The 25866-nt window shown below is 39.9% G+C and overlaps 1 protein-coding gene across 1 annotated transcript in view; it reads right to left on the reverse strand.

Moving 5' to 3' along the window:
• Positions 1-25866, reverse strand: part of wwc1 (WW and C2 domain containing 1) — a 61563-nt gene that overhangs the window by 16307 nt on the left and 19390 nt on the right. The window contains exons 2-9 of the mRNA XM_084730052.1: positions 22784-22893; positions 22181-22384; positions 20660-20736; positions 18157-18236; positions 13627-13756; positions 4378-4524; positions 3403-3473; positions 2561-2806 (exon numbers count right to left, since the gene is read on the reverse strand). Coding sequence (XP_084586178.1) covers positions 2561-2806; positions 3403-3473; positions 4378-4524; positions 13627-13756; positions 18157-18236; positions 20660-20736; positions 22181-22384; positions 22784-22893 — 1065 coding nt within the window. The remainder of the gene's footprint in view (positions 1-2560; positions 2807-3402; positions 3474-4377; positions 4525-13626; positions 13757-18156; positions 18237-20659; positions 20737-22180; positions 22385-22783; positions 22894-25866) is intronic.

Consider the following 25866-nt stretch of genomic DNA (forward strand, 5'->3'; position numbering starts at 1 on the left):
ATGGAGTGGAGATTAAACCACCTGATAACATGTATGTGGGCGTTCTGAATGACTGCTGCACTCAAGGATCCTGATTGAATGAATTAAACGTCTTCAGACAATGAACACATGAGCGTGAGCATATTTCTGGTGTGAGTGTGTGTACGGGTGCGCAGGTGGACTACAAGGGGTTCCTTTTGTGAGCAGGCTCTGCAGCCTCTCAGGTTTCAGGAACAGGAGACGAGACACAAAGAGAGACTGAGCTCAGGTAGAGTCTGACCTGAACGCCGAACAACAAGAGTCCTGTTAGAGGAGGAGAGGGAGGGAGGAGGAGAGGAGGAGAGAGGAGGAGGAGGAGGAGGAGGAGGGGACAGGATCATGGTGGTTCTGGTTTGCTGCCATTTAAGAAAGGAGAAAGTTTTACAAAAGAGGAGAGGAGAGGAGAGGAGAGGAGAGGAGAGGAGAGGAGAGGAGAGGAGAGGAGAGGAGAGGAGAGGAGAGGAGAGGAGAGGAGAGGACTGTCATGTTCATCTTTAAACTCTTAATAATTATCAGGGAGCTCTGACGTCTCTAAAGGCCAGAGAAGTAGAAGGTCAGTGGTTTGATCAGCAGATGAGGCAATAATGAGCTCAGTTACACTCATAACACCGCTGTCATCACCTGTTCTGACCTTCTCCATGACACTGTTCTTCAGTTCTCCTTCACACATCATGAAGTCAGACCATAATAAGAACAGAGAGGGACTGATCCAGCTGCTGCTGCTTTTTACTGTCAGCTAATGTGGATCCACGGTACTCAAAAACAACTTTGTCTCTACATCAAAAATCAGCACACAAAAAACAAGTTATTCTTCAGAGCGAGCAAACGGTTGAGAAACGTCGTCTTCTTGGCATCCTCTCGTCACACATTTTTGTCGTGGTGCGACACACCTGAACCACTGTGATTGCATCATTTACAAGGAAACTGTGACACCTTGTAGTTCTTCAGAAAAACAAAAAAGTGGCTCCTACAACATTTGTGAACTGGAGAACAGGATCAACTCATTAAACTACGACTACAAGTGTCAACATTGAGAACCTCAATTAATCAATATCATCTCATATTTTAACTAAATATGCATAAAGGCCAGATTTCTTTGAATACCATTAAATCATGTCATCAAGTACCTCTCCAATTACTCAATGCTGTGTGGATAATAACACCATAAGTAGTAGTGTATATTGATATATTTATATATATATAACAATAATAGAAACTGCTGTTTATGTTGTTTTTTTGTGAGATAAAAAGTTTTTTAAATATTCTGAATTCCTAGTCATTATTTATTTTTCTTAATCTGAGATCAGCACTATTTTGCTCCTTAATAATACAATAAAACAGATGTTTGCTTTTGGTGCACAATGAAGGGTCAGTTTTGGCTCTCCAAGGGGAAAAAAAAAGTTTGGGCATCCCGGATTTAGACGAACTTACCAAATAATGTGACGCTGTGGTGCAATTTCATCTAATAAATCACTAGATCGAATGTAGTTACTCAATCACCAACAACTGAGGAGGGAGTTCACTGACAAACTTGATGAATTTACAAACAGCTGGTGCAACTGGAACACATTCAGTTGGCAGCTTCTCATTTTGAGGTCAGATCATCTGTCATGAAAGAAAAGTTCGTCTGTTCTCTGAAGCCAAAGACTGTTCGTGTTGGGTACCTCCAGGGTTCTTCAAGTTTAATTTAGGACTTTTTATTACCACTTGAATATAGGAGATTATTTTATTACAATGCTTATATTCATACGGCGTGGAAAAGGCTTTAACACACTTTGGATTCTGCTGCCACTTAAAAAACAGCATGTTCTTTTTCATTACTAAATAACTGCTTTTTAAAATAATACAATATTTATAAAAATAAATTCAGAACAGGATTAGAACTGACTATTTCAAATACTAACTAACTAAATGTTGTTATTAAAGCAGCAACGGCAGAACTGCAAAGTCACTATATAAACTCACTGGAAACAAATCTACTGTCTATTTATGACATTATGGACAGTATTTATATAAACTTAAGAAGGGACAAAGAAGGACAAAGGGCGAAATAATTAAGAGCTTTGATCACCTCACATCAGCTGAAGAATCTGATGTAATTTAATCTGATCAACGTTGTAGTTTTGAATGAGGAGCTTCAGTATTGGAAGTAGCTGAAAAAGATAACAGCTGCTCCCTGAATGCATCAGATAATTTATTAATCATATATTCAGCTGCCCGTCTCATTTTCAGGTTGCAGCTACAGATTGTAAACATTTATTCAGCAGAACTGCCGTGTTTCTGTGATTAAAGTCATCTGAGTTGTAAATGCTGAAAGTTAAACTTCACCAGATTTGAAAAAAAGGATTCAGTGCTGGATTTGAACAGGATAAAGTGTCTTCAAACCACATTCACACTTGCAAGTATTAAAGAAGTTTTAGACTTGAGTCATGATGTGTCAGGAATTATGTGCTTTGTTCTGAGATTGAAATAAAGCGCTCTGGGATTTGGATTTCTCTGAACTGTGAAATCATCTCAGGTATTTTCTGTCTGATATTCCCACCTCTCAGTGAGAGCCTTGCTCTGGTTGTCTCTGGCAGCCTGCAGGTCTCTCTCCAAACGTTTCTTCTCAGACTCCAGCTTCTCGGCGTCGTTGGGCTCCAGGCGTTGGCGGGGACTGACGTACTGAAGCTCCTTCAGCAGCTCTTCCTTCTCGTTGATGAGGATGAGGCGGTCCCGCTCCGGGTCCAGCAGCCCCGGCCACGCCTCGCTGTCCAGTTTGGCGATCTGGACCTCGATGGTGGCGATCCTGAGAGGGGCAGGAGGAGGAGGATGCACAGGACAGAGATGAAGAATGAAGAGGAGTAAAGAGAGAGAGAAGAAGGAAAAATGACTGTAACTCCATCACGTCTCTCAACAATCGATCGACCTGATAAACTCTGCCAAGTTTCAAGCTATCAATTATCTCTCTGGCCAAGAAAACTTCAATCTTTCCTCTCCTGTGCACACACCTTTCTTTTGTACAGAGATGATGACAATTTTGCAAATAAAAATGCCACCATGACAAATAAACGACTTCCCAAAATCGAACATCCCTGTGCTACATATCCTCCTCCCTTTAAAGTGTTCTCGAGCCTGAGAACAGCACGCTCAGTTGATAAATGTGCAGGTGCATGACAGAATTATGGTTGATGTTTGAGCATCATGGAGATTTCCTCAGTAACATCAGAGTATTAATCATTCTATTTCCAGATGTTTTCATTCATGTGTGGCAGCAGGTTAGTCAGCTGGTGCAATAAAATCTTATCAAAACAACAGCAAACATAAAACTTGCTCATATACAGTAAACAGTAAAATGCATGACTCCACATGTAAGCACAAAAACACACGTAAAGTCATGTGTACCTTCTCTTGGCCTCCTCGTACTTCAGACTCAGACGAACCTTCTCTGCCAGTTTGTTTGTGCTCGTCATGAACTGAAGACAAACAGAACATCAACACAATGACATGTTGGACACATTTACACACATCAATTCATTGACCACCGGTCAGATCCTTCACACCATGTAAAAATACCAACAGCAATGGAAAACAAAAAAAAACATTTAAAATCCTGCAGAGGTAAAAGTACAGAAGTATTACCATCTTCACGTAGTCAAAGCATCAGTAGTGAACATACTGGTTGTGCATTAAAATGACTGTTTTTTTGTGATATTATTGGATTTGTCTTCCTGATGCATCAATATTAGAGCCGCATTTTACTGTTAAAGCTGCTCCAGGTGGAGGCAGTTTGAACTACTTGGGCAGATGGACAATCTGTCTTCAACCACTGAGCCGTCTACCATCACAACATTGTGATTTAAAAGTCTTTAAAAGACCCTTCTAAACGCGGCGCTGGGATGCATGTTGGACACTCGCCTGGCAGGGATGGAAGAATTGATCTGCCTGCTCCCTTTGCTGATGACGGGAGGCAGAGTTTCCTCAGCTGAGTGAGACAGCTGAGCGTTGCCGTTAGAGCAACAGCGGGAAGCTGTGGTGACTACAGTGGTGAACAAGTCGGCTTTTTTCCAGCATATGTTCCTAGTGTGAAAACATTTTTCTGGATGTTTTGCACCACAAAAACAACACAACAAAACAAAATGAGCCAAGGTCGCCAATGTGAAGAGGAGGAGACCTTTAACTGACATTTAGTTCAACGATTTTATAAAGAGTCAGCTGGAGAAACTCACGAAAACTCCAGCACTTGTCAACTTTTTTTCCCCAAGAGGATGAAGGAGAGGGTAAATGAAGTGACAACACGCCGACATCAGACGGATGCCAGTCTTTAAACCGATCTTCTCTTCATGGCGAAGAGAAACTGAGGTCCTGCCGTGGACTCACCTCAGCGGGGATGTCAGTCTGGGAGCCAGCGTCGGAGTAAAGCCGAGGGATGGACAGTTCGGAGTTGGCGAGCGAGGGGCTGCTGCCCCACAGCTCCTGCTGGGATCCCGAGTCCAGCTGGAAGCCGTCCTTCAACACGGCCAGTTTCTGCACAAACAGAAGAGACAGACAGGGTGGTTAGAGATTATATGAATGAAAACATGATCCGCGGGGAGAAAACTGGGACACTGCAGCAGGAAACTACACTGAGAATAAAAATAGGATGTAATTAAGGACAGAGGAAAAATCATTAGATAAAGCAACAATAAAACACTGTATTAAAGTCCTGGAGAAAGATAGTTGATTGTTCAGTCTCATTCCCAGGACGTCAAATTATCAACGCTTTGTACTGGTCGCTCTAAGATGGTTGATTGTTGAGTCTCAGGTTGAGAATGAGACTCAACAATCAACTGTCTTACTGATCTGTGATTGGCCAAAGTCTCCTGTCACAGGCTAGATTTTTTACAGCCTGAAAACAGCAAAGACGAGCAGAAGTCTGGTTTATTCTTGAATTACATTCTGCCACTAGGCGTCTCTCTCCCATTTAATCAATATCAAAAGTCATCGTGAAGTAGAGTGGCATCATAAGAGTCACAGGCTTCATTCTTAATAAACCACTATTTCTGATGAATACCTTCCTTTTGTGCCTAAATTGAATCAAACTGCGACCATTTCACGTATTATAAAGGTTTTCTGGCTGCGTCAGTTACAGCCGCTTAAGGGAATCTTGTGCTTCGATATCAGACGCTGAGGGGCGGAGACTAACTGTCAGTATAAACATGTTAAAAAACACGTCCCTGCTGCAGTATTTTCGGAAGTTTTTCATCCGAATGTTCTGGTTTTCAGAGGCTAGAAAACTTAAGATGAAAGGTTTGGATATTAATTGAAATTGTACTCAGTAATCAATTATGATCTTAAAAGTAACTGAGTACATCATGCCATAAAATATACTCATAAAAGTACAAGTACTCAAAAAAACTACTTAATTACTTTAGTTTGAGTATTTGTAATTAATTACTTCCACCTCTGGCATTTTCTCAAGAGTTATAGGAAAGAGCAGGAAATGCATCATTACCACGAATAAATTACAGCTATAGAAAATTACATATCTAAACTATGGCTGCACAATTAATCGAAATTCTATTGATTTTATTTTTTATTTTATTTTATTGATTTCTGCTAGCCAAAATCCTATTTTAAAAAAACTAAAAATAAAAATAAATTAATTAAAAAGCAAACTATTCAGTCAGGCAGTAATTTATTGTAAAAATAATGCAATTATAGTTTCAAGCACATTTTCAAACCTTAAAAACACTATGTGAAAATAATTTCCCTAGAAAATACTTTTGTTACATTTTAACAAGAAAGAGATTAAATACAGTGAAGCAGGAGCTTTTATTAACAGCACCTTAAATGACTTATTGTCCCTGAACAAAACATTTTGTCCTCTTTTATTTCATCACCTAGAAACTGGAGCTGGGAAGTTTGTCTGACTGCACGAAGTCATCAACGTGCATCTGTGCGGAGACAAAACTGTAAAATGTAAAAGACGACCTCCTCTGCGTTTGCTGCATGCTTCCCATGAGTTACAGTGACGCGGCAGCAGTGGCGGCTGTAAAGATGAAAGCGATCCTTTCATCTTTACAGTCGTGATGAATATCTTATATGACTGTGCGGTTCATTTTGAAGCCTGCTGTGGAATGCACTTTATCTTTGCTCTTCAGATGGAGTGGAAAAATAACATACCACCTCTATGATAACGGCAGTGTTTATATGATTTAGTTTGATAATGCAGCGTCTCAACTGATTCTCACTTTCAGACTCTCCGTCTGAGCCTCAATTCAGCAACATGTCAACATGGAGCTACACATGGCTGCATGTGAAAGTAGGGCTGCGCGGTGTGGCCTAAAATTTGGTAACGGTATATATCACCGTATATTCATGTTTCTTAAAATTTCAATAAAAGTGCTTCTGAGGTGGTAAAACACTGGTATGGAAACTGCAGGGCTGCTACATCTGTACTCTTATCACTTGGACATACTTTCACAGTACAGAGATATTTTAAAACATTTACTGTGCAAAACTGGAATAATAAATAGAAAAAAAACACAATAGCTTTTCTCAAGTGTATCAGGTATTATCACCCTTTTTAACCACTGTTGTCCGACATAATTTGCATTTTTTTTGGTCATGCAAAGTGAGGGTTTTACTGGTCAGCATCATATAACAGTAAAGACAAAGTTCACACCGTAGTGAAAATTTTCGCAGGTGCACTTTCTTTACCATTCATACCGTCCACTCGTATGTGAAAGATTTCATCACCCAAAAATTATCCAGTTGCTGTGTACTGTGTAGTCATCACACCTACATTTCCTCTTGGGGCTCTGGTGAAGAAAAATAGCAGCACATGTTCAGCTGAGTGAGTTTTTGCACTTTTGCACACTTTATTTATCACTGCAAGAGGAGATGAGAAGCCAACAAGATTCCCCACCAGTCAGCACTCACAGTTTATTTAATTTGAGCAAACATGGTGACTCCACGCAATCTAATTTAAGAGACGGTCCTCCTGTTTGCTGCAGCATGTCATTATGTAATCTAGACAAGTGTTACATATTTGTGTGGTAACATTGCCACATTGCTTTCTGTCTGATAAAGAAATGCATTTGTTTTGAGTGACGGTCATAGTAATGGAGAAGGGCCCAAATATCATCTCATTTCTTTCTCCCAAGTCCTGTTGTAGTCACTGTTAACCTTAACTTGCTTTCTATAAAACAGTTGAAGTAAGTGGTAAGGTTTATATTTTTTTAAACTACATTTTAGCCTCAACTTTTGTCATTAATAATATTGCATGATAATACAGTCACAGTTAGTGTTCAATGATGTCGGTGTCGTCTTATCATCATCTCATCTTGGCCATGGAAAGAAAGGTCATTGAGGAACATATTTCATCAGATTTGTCCTTAATGAAATGGAAGTTATCTGGAAATAATTATCTGAACATCGTACCTGATATTTTTTTTTATATCATTTTAGTCAAGGTTCCAAGGGAGTGAAGCCAATACTGTAAGGTGACGTGAAGAAACTGCAGACCACTGATTGGCTGCATGACACAGGACGTCCTGCTTTTCTTTTAATTCACTCAAAAATGGCAGCCAGGAAAACCACACCATGGTCAACTGACTAAGTGTGGACGAGTAAAGAACGCCTTCCCATCATATCCTCTGTTACAACAGTAGTGTAGCTCCTAGTGCGCCTAGTGAGTGTGTGGTTGAGGGAGAGAGCGGCAGTGAGTGTGAGAGCAGCAGAGGAAAAAATTAGCAGTGAAGTTGTCCACCGGGCAGTAAATGTACAGTTTAGGTTTCAGCTTGTCAGTGAATATAGGCTGCAGCTTGTCACGACCAAAGCACTCATACATGTGTGATGTCTCCCAACTGCTGGAATAGCATTGCTATAACGAAACTATATCTGAACAAAGTAGAGGCACCAGAGGCGAGTACAGTTGAGTTGAACCATGTCATGGAAATACAGCTTTATTTTGTTTTTTAGACTTTTCCCCCTTATTTTACTCTCCTGGTTTGAATGTTTATTTTCTAACATGAGTCTTGCTTTTTATCTTCCTCGCCCACTGATGTGGATAAAATCTGCCAAATAACTATAATTATACATTCTTTTACACTGCTATTATATTTTCATTGAAAGAAAAGCTGAAAAATAAGGCCGCTTTTATGCACCAGCAGAGACTGTTTTGAACATTAACTTGCAATAAAAATATGCAAAGGAAAAATCATTTACTATGTTTACTATATAAAATGTTGAGAAATATGAAAATGCCTTCACAGAGCCCAAGGTGACATCTTCAAATGTCTCCCAACCCTAAAATATATTCAGATTATTATCACGTAGGACAAAGAAACGTTGGTGTTTTTGCTTGAAACTGACTTAGACTACTGTTTCCTAACCTGGGGTCAAGGTCCCACAATTTACAGAAAAAACTGTATACAAAACTTTTTAAAAAGATGCATCTTTTGTCTTCACTCAAAAACAAGATTCTGTGAGCTCTCAAGCTCTGCAATAATGAATTATTATGATTATTTTGCTAAGGATGAGTGTGTATAAGCTACATTGTTGGGTTGCTGTGGTTGAATGAAGCTTTGTAATTAATCATATGGTATGTGTGTGTGCTGGTAGGGGAGCTTTAAGTAAAAAAGGCTGGGAACCGCAAATAATCAAATAAACTGATCAGTTAATTGCCTGATAGTTTCAGCTATAAACTGTGCTCTCAGTGAGGTCTGTCAGCAAGGATATGCTGCACCTCTCACGCATTAAGAAGTGCAAATAACGTGTTTACATGCAGACATACAGGAGCATACTGTACACACCCTCACAGCCATATAAACATACAGAGCTGCAGAGCCTCACAGACTGAGCTGTCAGCTGCAGATGGTGAGGGGGAGGGAGGGGGAGAGATGGAAGAGTAAGGGAGTCCACAGAGTAGATTATGTATTATTGAACACACTCTCCTCCCTCTACCTCCAAACCAATCTACAGCCAGACTTTCCTGATAAGGCCTGATATTTTAAATCTATATGTGGGTCTGGGGATGTATGCTGGAATACTGTCGACACGGAGGCGTTTCTATTCAGAACTGGACGCTAAAAATGCTCACGATGGTAATAGCTGTTCTACATTTTCTGCTGTTTTATATTCGATGCAGACCTGTTGATGTGCATCAAAGAACATCTGCACTGTTAGGAAAGGAACATAAAAATGGTTCCTAAATTGAGCCCAGGGGATTTCTCGATGGTTCATCAGCAAACTAGAAATAAATTATTTTTTGACAGTTGTTCAAAAAATGTAAATCAAACAGACTTCATGTTCATCGTCCCCACAGACTCGTACAACTGCAGCCTGTGAACTCCAAGTCCTGTCATGCAACTTTTATACACACTGCAGCCAAGGAGGAAATATGTATGAGTTAACACTGCGATGCTGTCACACACTGTGAAGGATGGTGGGAAAGCTGAGGAGGAGACAGAGATTGCCATTCGTGCAAATGATGCACATTAGAACATGCACTTGAGAGAGAAAGAGAGGAAAAAACAGTTAAATCAATCATTAAGGTGCCTGGAGCAGGTCGTGCTCAAACACTGAATGATTGTGCAAGAAGGAGATTCATGAGGGAGGATTCCAAGACCATGTTTACACTGGGTTTAAAATGCTTTTTGGAAATAAAGAAAAGGGAGTGAGTGAGTGATCTCAAATATTACACACTTGTAAAGTTAGTAATGCCTTTTCTAAAATCTATTTTGAAAGTACACTTTAGAGACCTCATGCTACTACAAGAAATAGTCAACTACAAACAAAATAATAGAGGTCAAAGACACTGGAAATTATGTCATTTTATTATTATTTATCCAGTGTACCTTATTATTGTAATTGTACTTTGTCTGTATATAAGTGTGCATTTATAGGTGCAGATGTTTGTATGTGCTGTATGTTATCATGTGTGTTCAAAATGACAAATACAGTTTAAAAAAGCGCTGTTTGTTGAGCAGTCACAACACATCACCATGTCATTCATGCGTCTTCAAGGTGTCCAGCTGACTACTCGTGCGAGACTCGTACATCACTTATGCTAGAGGGAGAAAGGGCCACATTTGTTATGTCAGTCTGTCACCAGACCAGCGCCAGTTTTGTTTTGCATGAGCTAGCAAAGAAAACAAAAATGTCTGAAGAACTAATATACAGCTACGGGCTGTTCCAGCTGTTGAGATTGGTAGGAAAAAGTCATGTAACCACCAAATGCAACCACCACTTCCTGCACTGATGATGAATTTTCCTGTTGCATCCTAATTCAGATGCACTAACCTTCATTTACAAAAATTATGTGGTGAAATGTGTCTCAAACCACCTCGACAAGTGGTTTTTGTGATCAGATCATGATGTGTTTTGGTGGTCATTTACACTTGCATTTAGCTCTGTGCACTTGTTTTATTTTTGGGTTTTTTTTTCCATTTATTTGCTATGACAGCTTTGGACAGATGGGAAATGGGGGAGAGAAGATATGCATCACCAAATACATGTTTTAAAACGTGCAAACAGGTTTCAAGAGACTTGTGACAACTCTAGTGTTCTTCTAAACTGTTCATACTACAACAGTTGGCCGGGTGCTTCATCAGTCACAGCTATTTGGGAGAGGCACAAAGAGAGAGCCACTCATAAAAAAAAAAACACCCCACATGACATCTTGGCTACAGACTCTGAAGTCAGCTGGAAGGAGCTTCTAAAGTCTGATAAGAGCAAAACGCAGCTTTTTGTCCATCAAAACAAACGCCATGTTTGATGTGAACCAAACACGGCACATCATTACAAACATCTCTTTTGTGACGCGCAGTGGCGGCAGCATCCTGCTGTAGGGATGCTTCTCAAACCCTGGAGGAACAGCCAACGCAGTCTGCAAGAAACCTGCAACTGGGGAGAAGATTTGTTTTCCAGCAAGACCCAAGAGCCCGAGCATAAAGCCAAAGATACACATTAGAGGACTGCGTTGGGAAATGTGAACACACTTACGAGACCCGACCCAAATCTCACAGGAGCGGCCAGTTTAAACGTCGCTGTGGGCCGGAGTGGATCAATATTGCAGAAATCGGTTCCTTTATGTGTGAATCAATGATCACACCATCTGTCCATAGTGTTGGACAATATGACAGTACATACCACGTCACAATGTCTTCACTGGTAGAGATTTGTCAAGACTGTTTCAACCGTGGGAGATATTCTCACATGATACTGTGTGATCTCACAAATCCAGCTGCCATGTAATGTAACATGTTCTGGGCAGCAGGACTGCTTACAATGCTCTCAAATAAAGTGACAGTGACAGTTAATGCTGATTTACATCCCAACCAGGCTGGTATTTATTTGCACCCATTAACCTTTAAACCTGTAACTCTTGAAATTATTTGGAACCTCATTTGGAACCTTATTGCTTCCATTTTGAAGGATAATAATAATTTGGAGAAACGGAACAGCCCTATCATGAACCTCATGAAATCTGAAATGACTTTAGCAGTTTTGCAAAGAGGGATTTACTATTTATCTCACCATTGTACTATTGGTAATTGAATTTCTTTAGATTTTGGATTGTTGGTCAAACAAAACAAAGCATCTGAAGATGTCTCCTTGGTCTCTTGGTTGGGGAGGAATTTTTTACTATTTATGGTCATTTTATAAACAAAATACTAACAAAAAATATTGAGAAAATACTGAGCTGCAGCTCAGTTCTTTTCTAAACTCAAGCTAGAGTTGTGTGAGACATTTAGTGTTGTCAACTGAAACATCAACACTGACATGAGATACAGACAGACAGACAACAGACACTCATAACTCACCCACTCAGAGTTGAAACCATGGGAGCTACAAAGGGAATAAAACCCCCACAGCAGAAAAATGCTGCCATCAGCAAAAATGTTCTCACATTCCAGAAAACTCATCTCAAACGGATCGTCACGGACGCAGCCCTCATCTTCTCCTGACTGAGCTCGACAGGCGTCACCACGACGACACTAAAACACCACCTGCCTCCTGCAGCCTCGGCTCCTCTGAGCCACTAAATCTCTTTTAGTACATCTGGGCTCTTTCTCACAGCAGCAATATAATATGAAGTGTTTTAACACGCGAACAGACTCTCCCGAGAGTCATCTGATGCCCTCATCTCCTCCGCTCACAGTCTGCCTTCTTTTACTCACCTCATTCCCTCGTTTATAGACCGACTTCATCTCCTTATACTGTTCATTTTCTATTCTGTCTCTTCATCACAAATCACCTCCCATCACAGGGGAGTTTTAGACTGAAGCTCGCTGCAGAGCCCATCTGGGGGGAAATAAGCCAGAGCTTTTCAATTCTTGTCCTTGGCACATTTTATTCTGTCTATTTAGGGACAGTTTCATACTGAGCTGAATGCAGTTAAACACCTCTTAGAAGGAAAAATACACACATTTGCCCAGTCGCAGGAATAAATGAAAGTAGCTCGGGAACAGAACAAGCTTTCCTCTAAAGAATAAAATAAACCATTTTTCAGGGTCAACTGGTGTGATGTGTGGACCTTCTAACTCAACTCATTTAACCCCACAACCCCAAACTGCAACCCTCTCCAAACAGAGCAGAAAAGAAAAGAGACCCGGTGGCTCAAGGAAGTTGTTCAAGAACTGGTTGCAAGTGCACACCAGGCTGAAATGCTTCTGCACAAAGCAGTGCCTGCCAAAAAAGAACAATAAAGACTACAGCTTGTGCTTTAGAAAATAAAACTTCACTGCGCTTGAATGTGAATGTCCCAACTATAGCCATATTAAAAGACGCCTCCATCTACATTCTTTTCCAGGTTTTTCAAATGGAAATGCCGCGGTGCCATAAGTTAGAGCACTGATACCCTCTTCCTCCCTAAACCTACAAGGCTTATACAAAGCAAAGTCATCCTGCAGAAACCTACATCAGGTCATGTGTAAAAACATTCTTTAGAAGATTTTGGGGAAAAAAGAATAAATAACGGTCCAGCCCTTAAAATCCTTTTATTTGCGTGGAAAGATGCACATCATAAGATGCCCTTGCTGTGATTTCTGACATGATCCACGTGGCTCTCGGTATCAGATGTCCGTATTTAAATTATCCGTCTCATCTTTCCTCCTCCTTTTGTTCGTCAAAGAGTCGATACTGGAGCTGATCGAGACAACACCGTCCTGTCTTCAGTAGCCTTTAAACAATGCTAAGCTTTTACAGATATTTTACTTAACGTTAGTCCTATTGTGTTTGAGTTCATTTCTGAGGGGTGCTTTTTAGCTAAATTTCAGTCAATGAAGGTACTTCTTCAGTAACAGTTTGATGCACTGGACTGCACATCTTTCAAAACATCGATGCAACCAGTGCTACATTTTACTGATTGTAACTATGTCTAAATTTAGGGTTCGCAGAGCTTTTTAGGAGGAAAATTCAAGCACTTTCAAGGCACCTAAACCAAAACTTTCCAGACCGTTGTAGCCCTTATCATCACAATGACAAACTCTACTACTTACTATACCCACAGCAATCAATGTAGACTGTTACTCTGTTTATTTCACCAAACTAGAGTTGTGCTGCCAAACTGAGCTCAAGGAGTCCCAACAGAGTCATCCTTTTTTTTGTTTTGAAGCGATTTGATTATAAACGTCCTTTTACCTGCATGAGTTCCTGTTTCTCCTTCTCTCCAGAGCTGATGGCGTCTCTGATGGAGCGGACCTCGCTGAGGATGGCCTGCGCCTCCTGCAGCTTGTAGCCATACGGGCTGTTGGACACCTTCTGGTCAATCCTGGAGGTCAGGGAGGAGGAGGGTGGGGTAGACAGGGCGGGGGAAGAGACAGAGACAGATGAAGGTCAGTTTGGATGATGATTTAGAAAAATGTTAGCAGCAGGAGGGCTTTAAACAACAGCCAATCATCCTGTCAAAAATGTCCCCGCATCACCTCTTTCACGGTCAGCTGCTCCGGACAAACCTGTGAAAAATCATCTGTTTCAAAGGTCTAATGACTTTCAATTAGCTGTTTTTTTTAAATGTTTACACAGAGAACGGGGTCAGCTGAGTGTACTCACATTACAGCAACACTCTGACTCATTTTCATACAATTATGTTAAGTGGAAGCTTCCCAGTGTAACAACAGCCTTTTAACTAGCAGTCACTCAACAATCAAAAACAGCAAACAGCAGATGGTGGAGCAGAATAACTCAGTCATTTTCCTTACACATATTACAGGGTTCAAATACATTTTCCATTTTAAACTTCCAAACTTTTCCAGAGTTCTTGGCATGATCAATTAAACTTCTGCTAGTTAAACAGTGCATACATAGAGCACATAGAGCAAGAGGAGATGATCTAGACTATACACACCAGATTAGGGCTGCAACTAACAACTGTTTTCATTATCGATCAATCTGTCGATTATTTTCTCAATTACTGGATTAGTTGGTCTATTAAGTGTCAGAAAATTGTGAAAAGCCCAAGTTGGTGTCCTCAAGTGTCTTGTTATGCCACAAACCAAAGATATTCAGTTTATTGTAGTAAAGAAACCAGAAAATAATCACATTTAACTGAAATCGACACGTTACTGTTTAAGCGTGGGTTTCAGTGTGGAAAAACAACCTGAAAAAGCTAGCTAAGGTAAACGTTGATCGTCTCACAGGTGTAACACGTTTGCACATACAGCCGGGCAGGTGAGGACACCCTGAACAGTCTGATTAAATCAAATGTTTGCTTAACTTCTAAGTTCCAGGTAACAGACATGAGATCCTGTTTTGGGCCGTGGGCAAACTGGGACGACCCTGCTGCTGCTGCTGCTGCTGCTGCTGAGGAGACGCTGCAGGAAACAGCCATCAGAGGCAGCAGCAGCTATGTAAACCCTGTCATCAGCAAGTCATGCATGCATCTGAATAACAGGTCCTTCCACATTCTTCAGAGAGGGAAGAGAGGGGGAGGGACGTTCAGACAGGGAGAGAGAGAGAGAGAAAGAGAGAGGGAGAAAACAAGGTACAGAGAGAATGAGGAAGTGAGGGAGAGAGGCACTTGTCTGTAACAGGCAGAGAGAACAAGTAATCCTCTCTAAGTCCTTCTCAAACATGGAGTGAAAACGTCGTTATGAACCTTTTTATAATTAAAATCACAATGACCACTTAACGAAAACACAGAGAGAAAAGAGACATTCAGCAGCTGCTCACTGAGCTCAAACATTTAACTAACTTCTGTCACACAATTTAAAGTCTCCACAGTAGATTTTACATTCTAAATGAGTAAAAACAGTGTCTCTGTGGGACTGACAGGTACCGTCTTGATGTCCTTCACCATGACAACCAGAGCTCCCAGACGAGTCTTTATCCAAAACACTGAACTCCTCCCTGTGTGGGTGCTGCGTGATCTCTGACCTCAAAATGCAAACACTCTCCAAAACTCACACCTTTGGCAATAATCTTGGGATGTAGAGGCAGGACACTGCTGAATGATGCCTCATACCGTGCATTACATATGGCCAAAAGTATACGGACAATAAAGCCCTACTTCTAAAGGATTTTTGAGGCCAATACCAGTATCAGCACTGGAGAATTGATATACTGACTGATTATGTACAGAAAAATGTGCAGTGATTCATTTCAGGATAATTCAAGTTTTGCAATCGAGTGATGCGCTCAAAGTTTAAATTATTTCAACTTTGACCTCAGCTGCTGCCGTCTTTTCAAAGCACAACCAATAAAATAGCATCTGTGACAAAAATACAGGTTGAGTCTAGGAGGGAACCCCAGACATGCAGAGGAGCTTGTGAGAGTGATCCTTTTAACCCCAACTGTGAAAACATCTGTCAACCTCTTGACATACTGTAACATTAATACTTCTCTTCACTGGAACTAAGGGACACAGCCCAAACCAAGAAAACCTTAAATGAACAGGATGTCCACATACTTTTCTCACTACAGATCAGAAAACACTATAAAAACGCTCCCTTGCAGCAGTATTTTGTGAAATCTTATCAGGAGCTGAGTGTTGGGCAGCATTCCAGTCTAAGCCTATTCGTATTTCTGCAAACAGCGATTGGTTGTTGAACGGCGTCTGATGACTGTAACAGGAGAGGAAAGTCACGGAGGAATGCCGTCCAACCACTCTGCCTCAGCTACTCTTTAATCCTCCTGACACTCTCACTGTGCTGCGTGAGGCAAGACAAACAGGCCGGACATTCCTGCTCAATTCAGCATCGAGCAACAGCCAGCGGATCGGCATGTCGGCTCTCCAACGTGGTGAAATTTTCAGAAAACAAAATCACAGACAGATGAAAGAACCAGTGGAAGAAAGGATCCCTTTTAAATCAACATTCCTGACTAATGGCCTCGCTGCTACACCTTGCACTTTCTAAAGGACTCGCTTCATATTCTGAGGTGGAGAAGTAGGTCAGAGAGACGGGCTGTTTCCTTTCAAATCCTCAGTCTTCCTTTGTTGTTCCACTGGTGCATTTATAGAGGTGTTAGTGTTTAATGATCGGATGGAATGTGTGATAATGCTGCTGAGGCAATAACTGGGCTGATAAGCACGTCCACCACGCTGAGGTTTCTCACTAACCTGCATCAGTTTGAGCCGCACATTCACATTTACTGTTGACAAGCTGTTTAACGGGGCAAATTCCAACAAGTGCAACATTTCAAGAAAGGACTGACTCCTTCATCTCCACTGTACAACTATATTCCTGCGATGCCTGAGTGATTGTGTCACAGATAAGACAAATTAAAGATAAGAGCTCAGCAGAGACGTGGCTCAGGTGTTTGAAGAACAGCACATTAAACATGAGTCAGTAAATGTCCACTATCCACGTTTCCATTGACATATTTTATGCACATTTTGAAGAGCTGCATTAGAAAGGGCTGATGGGGGCAGCAATTTTTCAAAAAACTTTTGGTAAATATACACTGAATCTGACGCCTGCAACATGTTCCAAAAAACTTGGGACAGGAGCATGTTTGCCTCTGTGATACATCCGGGTTTTTTTTTAACAGTGTTTGGGAGGTGAGGACACCAATTGTTGACATTCTGAAAGTGATTTTTTTCCCCCATTCTTGAAATAAATAAAATTCCTAAACTCCTGCAGCTCTGTGTTGAGAAACATTGGTCTTAAACTGTTGGACTATTTGCCATCGCAGTTTTCCACAAAGTGGTGAACCTCACCTCATCCATGCTTGAGAATGACTGAGACTTCAGGAGATGCCACTTTAATACCACATCATGATATTAACCTGTTTACCTGTTGGTGCTTTGTTTTTTTGAGCATTACATAACTTCCCTGGTCTTTTGTTGCTCCTGTCCCAACTTGTTTGAAATGTGTTGCAGAAATCAGACAGAATGAGTAAATATTTACAAAAAACAATAAAGTTTGAACATTAAATATCTTAATGCATGCTATTTTTATTCATTTTACAAAATGCCCCAACTTTTTTTTTTAACACAAGGTTGTACATTATTGTCTAAAAATACCACACAGTCTCTGGTTCAAGCTTTGCAAATGTGAATATTTGCTTCTTTTCTCTTTTTCAAATCATTGTAAACTGAATCACCTTCAGCTTTGGACTTTTGGTCGGACAAAACCAGGTGAAGATTTCACCTTGGCAATCTTGTAAGTTCCAATGGTTATTTTCAACTAAACAACTGAAAGAATCTAAATAATAATTAATTGTACTGATTGTAATTGTACTAGTTGTAACCTTCTCAGCCGGATGCTTTTACCAGGACTTTAAAAAGCGGATTCCCTTCGAAGAAATTTATATTACATTAACCTTTAGAAGATGGCTGTGGGTTGTCCTGACATATTACGTCTTTATCAAATACTTAAACACAGGGTTTCAGCTGTAAATGTGAGTCGACAGTGTTTTGCAGGCAGAAGGTAAAGACTGAGCGAAGGTCACACATACACTTGCTATTCAAGTCAGATTCCAACTGTCTCGCTTTGCTCGTCAAATTAAATTAGGAGGGCTGGTGGCAGCGGAAAGCGTGAGGATCAAATCCCAGAATCGGCTGTCAACAAATTTACCTGTCAGCGCGCCCTTTAGAAAGGATTCGAGGTGTAGGAGGGAAGACGGGAAAGCTTCCAGAAGTGAATTCGAGAGCACTCATGAAGCACAACCACCCCCTGGACAAAGAGAGGTTAAAGGTACAGTACGCCAGTTTGTGAATGCAACACTCACTCTTTGAGGGTCTCGAAGCCTTGTTCTTTGTACTGCAGCTCCTGCTTCATACAGGCCAGGTCCCGCTTCAGCTTGTTCACCTGAGACACAGAGATGGGAAAAACTCTAAACATTTGAAGTATCTAAAGAATAAGGACGAATTCATAGTATTGTTTCCTGATAAACCCGATGAAAAACCCAAAGCCAACAACGTGTTAGTCTGTCTTTCTATACTTTCTGACTGAAGTACCATATCTGTGGCATGTCAGCTCTTATAAATCTTTAAAAATGAGTCACAAATACATCTTTATGTCATAATTGTTGTCATTAAGTGCAAGGTTGACATTGTTTGACGTATCTGTCTTATGACAATTTGATGTTCATGAAGACAAAATAGCTTGTCAGTGTCTTTGTGTTGGTGTGTTAATCAACAACATTCTGAATTAAACTCCTCATTTTTTGGGAGCTGATGATGAAAGAAACTAAGGAGTGAACAATCCTGTTTCCTTCTCATCTCTGTTCAGAGTTCCTCATGCACAGTAGCGATCTACACGTTCCTGCGCCATGCTAATGTTGTCAGTGTCTAACTGAGTCTGGCTGGACTGGACTGGAGATCCCGACCAGATTGGGACCAAACACAACCTCAGAGACCGACAGCGGACACTTTGACAACAGGAAGTACCGTACCGAGGTGGTTTTCTTGTTGACTTCAGCTCCTGAGACCGTGGAGCTGAGTCAGCTAACTGTGTGGCTAGCTCCACTGCTAACCAAGCTAACCAGCTAATGCCAGCTACAGACAAGATGTTCATAAACACATCAGGATGTCAAGCACCAACATTCTGGGTTTGTGAAACGCCCCGAGCACAACAAAACAATGAGCAGATGGTGCAGATACAGCCGCCGCCACACACCACTAGTGGATCATAAGTGATGAGTCTATACACTGTTTTCTGTAGGAAAATGTTGCAGATTATACCTTAAAAGATTGATGATAATTGTTGGGTTGGGGGAACATGAACTTTTTTGGCCTCTGAAAGGGGGAAACCATAGGTATAATGTAACGTTTAAATATAAAGCTAAAGAGCTTCTTTATTTCTGATAATGTCAAGTTATCATAACAAAGACATCTCAAATCATTTACTTCTTAGAGCTCTGTACCACAGACGAAGAAGATAAATCAGGCTCTGATACACAAACAGTATTTGTTAGTAGTAGTAGTACTAGTTAAGTGACGTGCAGCGAGAATTAATGTAGTATGCAGTCATGTGTTTCTCGACCAATTAAACTGCTGAACTTGGGAGTGTGACTGGTGTCGGGTGCAGGTGACTCCACTACATATTTGATCCACAGCCAGGAGGAGTGAACGTACAGACTGGTTTCCTGTTTGTTCACATTTCTGTCAGCGCTGTTCATGAAATGTTAAAATGTTAATGTTCACTACAGATATGCTGTAAATTCACCACAACAGGCCCTTTGTTAGGTTCAAGATGAAGAACAGGAATATAAGGGCTTCAACTACTGTAACTATTATTTTCAGTAACAATTAATCTGCTAATTGTTTTCTTGGTTAATCAGTTGGATCTATGACATGTCTGAAAATAGTGAAAAATGTCAACGAGTCCAATAATAATGATCAATAAATACATTTATCAACTAATTATTTCAGCTGTAGTTGTGAAAAAAACAGAAATGTCGCTGATTTATTGACTGTGTCTGGAGGAGGGGATAATATTATGAGAAAAAACTAAAAAGTTTTAATTTGTAAATTGGCAAGAAAAAATTAAAGTGGCAAGTTCACAAGACAAAAAAATGTGACTTTAATCTCAGGTAAATTGTGAGTTTTTTTCTCACAAATGTATGACTTCATTAATCTCAGAGAATAATTCAGTTCTTTATTCGTATATATGAAATGAAATGATGCTGAAAAAAATCGGCATCAATGTTAATTAACCGTTATCAAAATCATCAACGTCATCTGGTTCCTATCGCTGCGCATTAGGGTCATTGTTGGTAAAAATAAATAATAAAAGGTGATTTAATTTGTATAATGGCAAGAAAAAATTAAAGTGGTAAATTTACGGGGGGGAAAATAACATTTTTTCTGAGATTCTTCTCACAAATTTATGATGCCATAAAAAATTTTTCTTGTAAATTTGTGAGGTTTTTTTTCCTTGTAAACATACCCTTTAAAATCAGAGAATATCCAGGGTTTTTTCCTCATAATTTTCCAGCTTTAAGTTTTTTCTTAGAATAATATCCCCCACCCCATCCTCTGTAATTTATTTATTCTCTTTTTTTTAAACTACAAAGATGTTAATATGCAGTCGTAGCTTCCAGCCTCTCCAGTCTTTGAATAGTTGGGCGTTTATATAAAGCATTAATCAGTGAATAATCATAAAGTTTTGGTTAGTTGTGGTTTTAATAAGAGACGTTTATGTTTCGTCTGTCAGGTATCCGCCCGACGTTAAGTGATCCAAGCATGATATCACGTCATGTTGTTGAAACAGGAAGCAGAGGCTCTTACCCGACTTTTGGCTGTGGCTATTTCTGCTTTTAGGATGTCTGGGTCGTACTTGCTGGACGAGGATGATCTGGAATTCACTGCAGGAAAGATATGAGGAGAAAAAAAAGGTGTTAAAGAATTTATATCCTTTTCTCCTTTGGTTTTTGTGTTACACCATGGGGAGCTCAGAGAGGGAGACCTCTGAGAGCTAAATACACTGTGGGTAAATATGAATATGCCTGTGAAACTAAAGACATGAGAAAAGTCAACTCGTTTTTTTTAGGTCAAGACTTAAAAGAAAAAGTACAGCATCACAAATAAACTTTCAACTTTCTCAACTTTCAACTCTCACTCAAGATTTTTTACCTTCTTTCGTACATTTTTGAAATTCAGTTGCTGCTGGATGTATCTCAGAAAAGAAAATTCCTCCCTCCTCACCTTCCTCTCTTTCCACTCCCTCAAAGGTCAACAGCACTGTCACATTTCCATTCAGTAAACGGCACAAAATTGTGATTCAAATTCCACCAAACTTGAACGCAGTTTTCACTTTGCCTCCCAGAGTGAATCCACTGACAGTGACACAACACTGCTGCTACCAATCATCTAATGCCCCTGATGCTTCCTCCTCCTCGTGCAGCATTACATCGGACGGTCACAAAAGTTGTGCTAGATTTGAAAAACTAAGACACACTGCTTTGTTAGAGTCAATAAAACCTTTATCTTTTTCTTTTTGTTCTTTTTTAATTCTTCATTAGATTTAATTCGATCTAAGTTTTATTTTCCAATTTAATTTAATTAATTTATTTTCAGTTTGTGTTAGTTTATTTACTTTTATTATAGAGCTTTTAAACAGTAAAATGCAAGTACCTGTCAAGCATTTTTAAGACACCTAAACCAAAAATCTTCAGTCTCAAAGCCTTTATCATCACTTAAGATATTATATTAAGATTTTTTGGTTTACATGAGGGATTGTGCGGATGAACCAAGATTAGGTTGAAAATGAAGCGTTCAAATTTGAGCATATTCCTAACATTGAAACCTATTTTTTTAAGTCTATATGTATGTAGCAGTATTTTCATTGCTATTATTATTAACACAGTCAATCATGACCTGGTTACTCAAGATAATCCACACACCTTGTTGTAAACAGTTTCATGTAGGAACTACTTTCTTTTTTAGTTGAAAGAAGGTAGGAGCCAAGTACAATTTCATCCCATTATAGTGGAGGCAAGCAGACATCTCTACGGCCAATATCTCCAAAACTCTGCAACTCACAGCAAAAATATGTATTTCTGATTTCTGAGGTGGACTGTCCCTTTAATTTGGCTGTATGTCTGGTTGTCTGAAGTGAACTGGTGTGCAGCTGACATTGTTTGCTCTAGTTTTTAATCATCTCCAACCATTCATGAGGAGCAACTTCTTCACCGTGTTACCGTCAGATCCAAGTGAAACTTCCTCCAGCGTTTTTCTATTTCCTGACTCCACTTCCAAGTCTCACTTCTAAAATAATCCCTCAATAATAAAATAAGTGGAGCTACTCACAGCTGGTCTGTGACGTGGACTTGTCCCTCCATGCGTCGTTGAGCTGCCGGTACTCCTGCTGCGCCAGGCGGAGCCTCTGCTCCTTCACCTGGTAGATCTCCTTCTGGGCGCTGAGCGCATCGCGGGCCACGGCCAGGTAGTCCCGCAGCATGGACTCCTGCTCCCGCTGCCACTGGGCCCGCGGGTCCTCCAGCTGGGTGCTCTCTGGACAGAAAGAAGGCGAAGAGGAAGGAGATGATGAGTGGAGGAGGAGGATTTAGCCAAAAACTGGTCAGGTTTGGTTTTGGTTTGTGTTCTTTATCTTTATTGAGCCCTGCATACTAAGAATAACACAGCATCCGGTGTTAATTTCATGTCTGCTCAATTAATTACTAAAATTTTAGAAAGTAATATTATCTTCACGGGTCTGGCACACAAAAACAAAGAAGAAGGACATACAGTAACTGGTGAAATACAGTTAGGTGTAGTTAGGTTAACAGAGAAACACTTAAGAGTAAACAAAAAACATGATAAGGAGTAAAAGATGAGAATAAAGATGGAACTGAGTTAAACAGAAAGTCAGATAAACAGAAAAGCAGTATTAATAAGAGACGATAAACTCACTGGTGTTGTGGTCGACATAGTACGCTCCGACGACGGGGTCGTACGCCTCCTCCCAGCCGACCGGCAGCTCATCCCCAATACAGTCAGCGAACGTCAGAGGCTTCGTCTGCCTGAAGGAAACAGAATCAGAAAATAGATTCAGAAACAGAATCGTCTCTGCTGCGATCAACAAACGTCACAGACCTCGTCAGTCTGAGAGACACAAACATCATCTCGGTTATAATCACAATGCTTAGTTGCACGTCCTGTAACCGTATGACTGGTTAGGTCAGCACCTAAAAATATCCTCCACAGGTCAATATTTACAGTTAGTTATATACAGTCAATATTTTTAAGTTAGTCAGCGACACACATGACTCAAGAAACGAAGACGCTAAAACCCAAAAACCGTGTCTTGCACCCTCATGAACATCCAAAACCAAAACAGATACTTCAGGCCAACAAACAAGAAAACAAAGCAAATAAAATATTTAGGTATCAATGTTCAAGCGCAGGCAACAAAAAACAACAGAAAAAGTTCCTCTCAGAAAACCTCAAAATCCAGTCAGTGTTTTCCACTTTAATAAATCCCCCAAACAAAATTATATTTCCAGTTCAGTTCACGTCAGTTCTCTGGTGGACCACGTCCCCTGTATGTGTACATAATGTTTACTGAGAACTCGGATGCACATGTACAAGAACACATAAAACTTTAACAGCATCCAATGGTCGGTTTATAATAATACAACTGTTTTAAGTTTTGCATATTTCCAACTATGGATATATTAAAATGTGTCCAAACTGCTGACAGTATTTGTGGTGTGTGCGTGTGTGTGTGTGTGTGTGTGTGTGTGTGTGTGTGTGTGTGTGTGTGTGTGTGTGTGTGTGTGTGTGTGTGTGTGTGTGTGTGACAGCATGAGACACCAGAGACCATGTCATAATAATCAGACCTAATCTTACAGCAATGAAGTGTAGCTGTCCTAACTTAACATACAGAAGAGGCATCACAGGGAGCATGTAGTAGTGAGTGTGTAATGTCTAAAGTATGACCTGTGATAACTAATGAACATGTTAAACCACTTCATACCAAACTGCTGCCACAGATTGATCTCTGACTGCACAAAACTCAAACAACAACCAGTCACTGGCAATGTGGATGATAAATAAATGCTTTAAGTCAGCGAGAAGAATCAATACATGTCTATATAGTTATCTAAACAAGTATTAGCTGGGTTCAGCTTCTCAAATGTGTAAAATTTTACGTTTACTTCTTTTACAGATTACACAACCAGTTTAAGATGCGTTCATCTCTGAGAGGAATGGTATGTATCACTATTTTCACATTTTTTACTAACCATTAAATTGATTAAGCAGATGAACAAAGTAAAAACTATAATGACTGGTTGTGGCATCACAGCTGAACTATAGAATTATTATAATGAATCGACACACTCGGCTCCAGTGTGTACGGCCGAGTGACAAATGCACAACAACAGTCATCATCAGGACAGCAAAACAATTATATGAGTTATTAATGCACAGATATTTCAGGCAGACACCCTCCTTCAAAGAACAGAAATAAACCAAACCTTGTACAAATCAATATGCAAGAATGCAAATATCAATTATCCTGTGAAATATACCTTCATATCTCATATCCTGTGCAAACAGGGCTGCAGCTAACACTTATTTTCAGTGTCGATTAAGCTGGAAATTATTTTCTCAATTAATCGATTGTTTAGTTGTTTAGTCTATAAAATGTTGGAGAATGGTGAAAAATGTTGATCACTGTTTTCCAAAACTTACACTGAGGTCCTCAAATGTCTTTTTTGTCACCCACCCTGAGATATTTAGTTTACAATCAAAAAGGAGTAAGGAAACCAGAAAATATTCACATTTAAGAAGCTGAAATCAGAAGAACTTTGACTTTTCTTGTCCTTAAAAAAAAAAGGCTCAATGCGATTAATCAATTATCAAAATAGTTGCCGATTAATTTATTAATCCATTAATAATTAATTACTCGATTAACTGTTGCAGCTCTACTGTGCAGTATACTTTATATTTATACTGGGCAATCATTCCATGTAATATCTTTTCGTACTGTGAAACCACACTGTAAAATTGTTCTTGATTGTATTCTGTGCAACCAAATCTCTGTGCAACTGCTTATCTACAAAGCAATTTTATCTATATTTTTTCTCTTAGTAAACAAGTGAAAGGTGTATATTGTGCATACAGTTTGTGAATATAATTTTTCTATTTCATAGTTTATTCCATTTTTATTCATGATTTTGTTGCTGATTCTTTCCTTGAGCTTGAGCCGTTTTATCTTATCTTACTGACTTTCAGTTCATTAAAATTGATCAATGGAGTGTTTACACTGAAATGACTCTTGCTGAGTTATGATATCTGAAATTGTTCCAGAGCAGAGCAATTAGTTCAATAATGGATTAATCATCCAACGGAAAATTAATCGCAACAATCTTTAGAAGTGATTGCTCATTTCAGACTTTTATTTAAACAAAAAAAATTAACTGGATCCATTTTCTCAAATGTGAAGATTTACTGGTTTTATTTGTCTTCTGTGATAGCAAACTTTATGTTTTTAAAGGTAATACATAATATATTCTGTACTGATCCTAAAGTGATGCTACAGTTGTTACAGAAACCTGTGATCATCCTTCTATAACATCTAAGACATGGATTTATCCCAGCAGCTCACTGAGTTTGTCTGAAAGCAGTTTCAGGAGGAGGAGGCAGGCTGAGTGTGAGTGTGAGTGTAGGGGGGTGGGGGTGAGTAGTCTGGTGTTTCACTGAGTCCTCTATTCACCTCTGATGGGGGAAAAGGAGAAAGGGGGGGACGTCCCTGTAGTCGGCCACAATAGGAGGAAACCGGCCCGTGGCATTCCACAAGCAGCGCTGACACATCGCCTGGAGGTTTCTGGGGCAACCCTCGGCCTTACAGCGGCCTTACGCCGACTTCACCGCAGCCACATTTTGTTTTGACATAACTGAGTGTTTCAATCAGACAAAGATGTTAATCCTACCTGTTAATGATGTTTTTGTTTAGTTTCTACTGCAACAGCAGTGAAAATCACCATATA

This window comes from Lutjanus erythropterus, chromosome 11 (genome assembly GCF_056507025.1).
Source record: "Lutjanus erythropterus isolate fLutEry1 chromosome 11, fLutEry1.hap2, whole genome shotgun sequence".
Lineage (NCBI taxonomy): Eukaryota > Metazoa > Chordata > Actinopteri > Lutjaniformes > Lutjanidae > Lutjanus > Lutjanus erythropterus.